Source organism: Manis javanica, chromosome 6 (assembly GCF_040802235.1).
Source record: "Manis javanica isolate MJ-LG chromosome 6, MJ_LKY, whole genome shotgun sequence".
Taxonomy (NCBI): domain Eukaryota; kingdom Metazoa; phylum Chordata; class Mammalia; order Pholidota; family Manidae; genus Manis; species Manis javanica.
The window spans coordinates 139088100-139094099 of NC_133161.1; the positions used below are offsets into that span (position 1 = coordinate 139088100).

Here is a 6000-nt window from a genome sequence, read left to right on the forward strand (position 1 = left end):
GTTTATGTGGTCTTTGTATCCCTCATTGCACAGAGGGTGTTCCCTCAGGCCTCAGCTCTTCCTCAGCAAGACCTGCTCCGTATGTAGGTGTGGATTTGGTATGTGCATGGGAGGGGGTGGGTTCAGGCTCTTTCTGCACTGCTGTCTTGGACTTCTCTCCCTCTAGGTCAGGTTTAAATAAACTTCGCCTATTCCAAACTTCTAAATTCATGCTATGCTTTCTTCTAGAAGTTTTATTGTTTTACTTTTTATATTAAGCCTGTGATCCAGTTTGAATTATTTTTTGTGTCTGTTGTCTTTATTTTTGTTTATGTTGTCAGAAGTAATAGGTAGAAAAATTTAACTGAGTAGAGAACCCAAAATTAGTGTTAGGTGCTAGTGGAAATGCAATGCATTACGAAAGAGGCATCTCAAATTAGTTGAGAAAAATACAAACTTATAAATAAATGTTGAGCTAATTGGATAGCCATATAGAAAGAGATTGAATTGGATCAATTATAAATTCCAAATGGGAATCTAAATGTTAATTTAAATTCACATAAGTATTAAAAGGAAGCAAGGGTGAGTTACTTTCTCACTGGAGCCTAAAAATGACCAAGCACCACTCATTATCAAGAAAGTGCAAGATGCCCTTCACAGCTACTAGAATAGCCAGAATTTAAATGTAAATGATTGATCATAATTGGTGATGAGAAATATGTAGAATAACTGGAATTCTCATATAGTACTGGTAGGACTATATATTGTTACCACCACTTTAGCAAACTAACTACTAGTTTCTTTTAAAGTTATGCATGCGCCTACCCTATGACTCATAATTACCTTCCCAGGAGATATTCACCAAAAGTCTTATACAAGGATTTCCAGAGTAGCTTTATTCAAAATAGCCCCAATCTGGAAACAGCTCAATGTCCATCAATATGAGAATTGATCTAATAAATTTTAGTATATGTTTACAATGGGAAAAAGGAACACTTTTTGTATAAGCAAAAACATGCATGAATCTTAAAAATATTATGGTGAGTGACAGAAGCCAGATTCAAGAGAGTACTTTCTATATAATTTCATTTATAATAAATTCAAGGAAGGTAAAGTTATCCCATGGTGATAGAAGTTAGAATAATACCTTTGGAGTAGGTGGTTTCCTGAAGAAACTCAGTGGGGTGATGTAAATGTTCTATGTTTTAATAGGGACGGTGGTTATATAGGGTTATACATTTGTAAATCATATCAAACTATATACTTAAAATATGTGCATTTGATTATATGTGTATTAGACTTCAATTAGAAGACAATTATATTTCAATTCATAATGAATAATGGTGCTGATTAATAATTAATGGAGGCTAAAACTGTTAGATAAAAAATTGAAGGGAAACTTTATATTGCATAGATAGTTCTGAGAACAAGCAAACCTATTTGATCAATCTTGACATCACTAAAACTAAGAAAACATTTGCCTTCAGATATTTCAAAAAGGTTTGGACCAGATTACCCTTTCTAAATTTCCAGATCTATTTTGTAAAACCTTGATATATCCATAGTATTGATTATGAATTTTGAAGGAAAATTAGCTAATGAGTTTTGGAAGAATCCTATCAAAAATAATTTTTGGTTAAGACATTTAAATATTGGAAGATCCCCTAAGAAAAAATGTCCTTTGCAGAATCCTTTTGAGGAAACCATATGTTATGTCAGTACCAGAGTGAATGTGCTTTGTCTGGTAGGGAGTAGAGGCTGCCATGCCTGGTTCGTGCAACCAAATAGGTATTCAGCCAGAAAAAGCATGAAAGCACCATAAATCCTGCAGATTAAACAGATGGGCAAGAAAAATTCCATTGACTTCACTGGATGTTCAGTTAGATACAATAAAGTTTCATTGATCAGTTAAAGGCAATAGAGATAAGACATGGTACCTGTTCTTTATGTGATTTATAGCATACTGGGACAAATTTAGACAAATAGACATAATTCATTACAAGAGAGTACAAAATAAATATCCATAAGGTGACTTGGGTATTCAGAAGAGGGAGCATTTGTGCAGCAGGTGTGGGTTGCTGGGGTTGGTAGTGTAGCTGGATGGCAAAGGGGAGAGGAATAGAGAAGGATGAGGAGAGGAGAACTAAGAAATGAGAACTGTGATGTATCCTTGAGTCTAGATCTTGACAGGCATAGATGTAGCCACAGGTAAGCTGTGAATGCCACCGAGGCAGGAAATCTCTTATTCACTGTTTCCTACAACAGTGCATATAGATGTAATTTGTAAATGTCAAGAAAATCATGAATGAGTCGGAAGTGCCCACTGTGTGCTGGGGAAAATTACTTGGTATCTTTAGAAGAAAATCTTGAGTATCCACTGGCTACTTTGTTGCTATTTTCTGCTTAACTACAAATAATGATAAAAGAAACTTTTAGGTAAAAATATGTGTGAACTTCCAACTGATGGATTTCTAGTCCAACTTAACTATCTAAGCTAATCACAAGCTTTAGAATGATCTTGTTTTAAATTTTACTGTACTGAGGCCCTTGGGGACAGGCTTCTTGGAGTATGGAAATGCGTGTAATGGAAGAAATCTGTTTTTCAGAATCGTTGTCCTCTGACTGTGATAGGAACAAAGTTGGAGGCACAGGGAAGGATGACACTGAATTCAAGAGAGAGCTAGAGTACCTCCAGGACAGACAGGGCAGGACAGCAAGGACAGGCAGAGAGTGAAGCGGGGGAGTATCAATAACATCCTCAAGCGAGGACGCAGGAGGTCAAACTTCTTAGACTATGAAGTTACAATAATTGGAGTTGCAGCATTTGTGAACGTAAGTCCGATTGTTGAGATCAAACGTCAAATCTCTGCAGAATCTCTGACACACCATATACGATAACTGGAGAATGTTATCTGTAATAAAAAGGAACCATTTTTTGGGTATCCACTGGCTACTTTGTTGCTATTTTCTGCTTAACTACAAATAATGATAAAAGAGACTTTTAGATATAAATATGTGTGAACTTCCAGCTGAAGGATTTCTAGTCCAACTCAACTATCTAAGCTAATCAGGGATCGAAGTTCTCTGAAGACAAGTCAAACCTGGCACTGGCCTGTCCGTGAACATTTCATTAGGCACCGGGGTAGGTTTAGGAATGGCTTCCCAGCTTACTTCCGAAGAGGATCCAGGCAGGGAGATGTGGAAATCACTGGCCCCCAGCAAGGGCTGTTTGCCTGAGGTCCCTGACAACCTTCAACTCTGTATAGCTGCTTCATTCTCTTTCTTGCTAGATTAGCAACTCATACTTTAGTGTCTTCAGCATTAAAGCCGGTTTGGTCAGCTTTTTGGGAACCTGGAATCCCCATCTTCCTCCTCTGCCTCATTTCCCCAAGGCCTCTCCTGCCTGCGTGCACAGGGACCCGTGCTCAGGGCACATTCTGCAGTTGGCACTTTGCCTGGATTGGCTTTAATCTCAGATATAAAATTGCTAAAGGACTCCCCTGAAAATTTTCTCAGAAGCTCACAGCACCTCCCTTGACCCTCTAACTTACCCTGGAAGATCTTTAAGCTCAGGCACGTCTCATGTATCTGAGCAACGCAGACACCAAAGCCTCTTCTGCAGCGATCTGTCTGCGTGCGAAGGTGACATGTTACACACCTCAGTGGTGTCACTGCTGGAGAGCAGAGAGCACAGAGCTGGTGTGAGTTCAGGGGGAGTCAGGGACTTAGAAGGAACTGGAATTGTCTAGACCTGGGGCCAGGGGGCAGTGGATGAAGAGCTGGAGGCAGGGTTTCAGGTGTAGAAAGTCAAGCTCTCACCAACTCCACACCAGAGAAATGCCACTGTGGGCATAGAAGGACTGGTTCCAATTTCAGTTCTTTCAACCTGGGTAACTGAGCAAATAGCCCCCACGGTGTCTGTTTTTCCAGCTTGAAAATGGTTCTATTAATGCTGGCCTGGCCTACTTGGCAACACTGCAAATTGGCAAGAATGTGACAATGAGGGTGAGTACTTTAAAATATTTTACCCAAGCTAGTGTTGCTGTGATGGGATTTCTGACATTTGCTGCTTAGATATTGTTAGGTGATATACTCGATTATTTTGAGCTTCACACTGAATCTATGTGAAGACCTCATAAATTATAGCACAGTTAGGGACACTTTATATGGTACCATGGGATGAACAAATCAAACAGGTTTGATTTTTTTCTAAAAACTCTCCCTGGTGCACATAAGTTAGAAAGGAAAGTGGTGTTTACCGAGGATCTCACTGGGGCCGTGTCCTCTCACTTTGTGTCTGATTTAATCCTCACAAAATCTCTGCATCTCCCCATGTCTCAGATGGGCAACCAAAGGTACAAGGAATTTAAAACAGTGACCGAACCATGTTTTTTTTCTGATTGTAGCACATCCAGAATGTCCTCTCCTACAATCACTCATTTTAACATAAAGTCCCCAGTAAGGGTATCAAAAGTCAAGTGCTAAAACAAATGACAAAATTATTCATTATAGACTGACCAGCTCTCTTGGCAAATGGGATACACATGCTTGAAAGGAAAGGGAGTCCTAAGGAAAATCGTACTGGGATTCTGGGGAGTGATAAAGACAGTGAGGAAGCTGTATGAAGGGGCAGCCACTGAGGCCTGCGCCCCTGGGGGCGAACGGCAGAATGCCGAGGTCAGAAAAGTCGGCACAGGAGGCACAGGGGGCATTCTGACGAGTGGTTTCCCTTTTCCTGGAAATGTAGTCAGGGCTTAGCCCGCATGGACACCTGCTCTACCTGTGCAGCTTCCCGGGGCTCCCTAGGTCCCGCCTAGTGACACTCCTGAGGTCTGTGACTCACCTGCAGTGAAGCAGAAGAGAGGGAAGACCAGCAAGAAATGTTTGTCCATCCTGACCCAGAAGTCCCCTGTACAGGAAGCAGAGAACCCAGGGGCTGCAGACACAGGCCTCTCGGCTGCAGGGAGGAAACCTTTCTCATCATAGGGCAGGATTATTCATGCCCACGGGGAACCAATCATGCAAGGTTTCCTCTGGGAGCTCAAGTTCATTCTCTCTCTACTTCTACTCCATAGCAGAGAACAACGATACTATTAAATGTTGGGGTTTACATTAAGCTGGGGTTTTTTTTGGTAATCATCATCATGATTATTATTATCATTCAGTAATTCTTATTATCATTATGGTTTTGGTGTCATATTATCTTTCTAATCGTGGTTTCACAGAGGGGGAAACTGAGGCTTGGTGAGGTCCAGTATCTTATCCTATACACTATCTTTTCTTATGCTCTAGATCATGTATCTAGTGACTGATTCTAATTCTAGAGGCCACACTTTTAACCACTGTGACTCAGTGCCTGTTAGAGATTTATTTATACATTTAACACGTATTCACTGAGAGCTTTGATGTGCCAGCACAGTTCAATGTGTGAGAGCAAAGCAATGAACGAGTCAGAGAAGCTCACCTAGCTCCTCACCTCATGGGTGAGAATCAGGAGAGTGAAAGAAATGAGAACATGTGTACCTGTGACCCAGCTGGCCTTCAACCTACAACTTCTGATTGTTAGTTAGCCCCGAACATTTTTACCTTACCAGAAATCTGTCCTTCAAGATCAGGGACTGTTTACTCTGTAGGACTGAGAAATACCCCCTAGAATTATCACACACCTTGATCTTTAGCAAATTTATATCGAGAATATGGCCAGTTTTGTCCATGATTTAGGTATCTATCACTACAAAAGTTAAGTCAATTAAGGTTCACTATGGATAAAGAACTGGAAAACTATGACCAGTCTTGGCATTCTAAGTCTTCCAAACCTGTCAGTGTGCTGGAGGTAGTTTGGCTAGAGATGTTAGGAATCTTTCATACAGAACTGATTTAACAACATGTTCTTAGCTGTTGGAACAGTATGTTCATTAAAACACATCAAGTCTGACATCTTCAGACATCAGATGAAGATTGAGTGAAATAAGATCTTGGCCCAAATGCCACAAAATTTGCAAAGTTCCTTTTCTATGACTG

The 6000-nt window shown here is 40.4% G+C and overlaps 1 protein-coding gene across 1 annotated transcript; it reads right to left on the reverse strand.

Moving 5' to 3' along the window:
- Nucleotides 1–2766: 2766 nt before the first annotated feature.
- On the reverse strand, nt 2767–4871 carry PATE3 (prostate and testis expressed 3). Its single transcript, XM_017663092.1, has 3 exons — nt 4823–4871; nt 3531–3653; nt 2767–2891 (listed from the first exon to the last, which is right to left on the reverse strand). Exons 1-3 carry the CDS (start codon nt 4869–4871, stop codon nt 2767–2769), a joined length of 297 nt encoding a protein of 98 aa, XP_017518581.1.
- Between the last annotated feature and the right edge of the window lie 1129 nt (nt 4872–6000).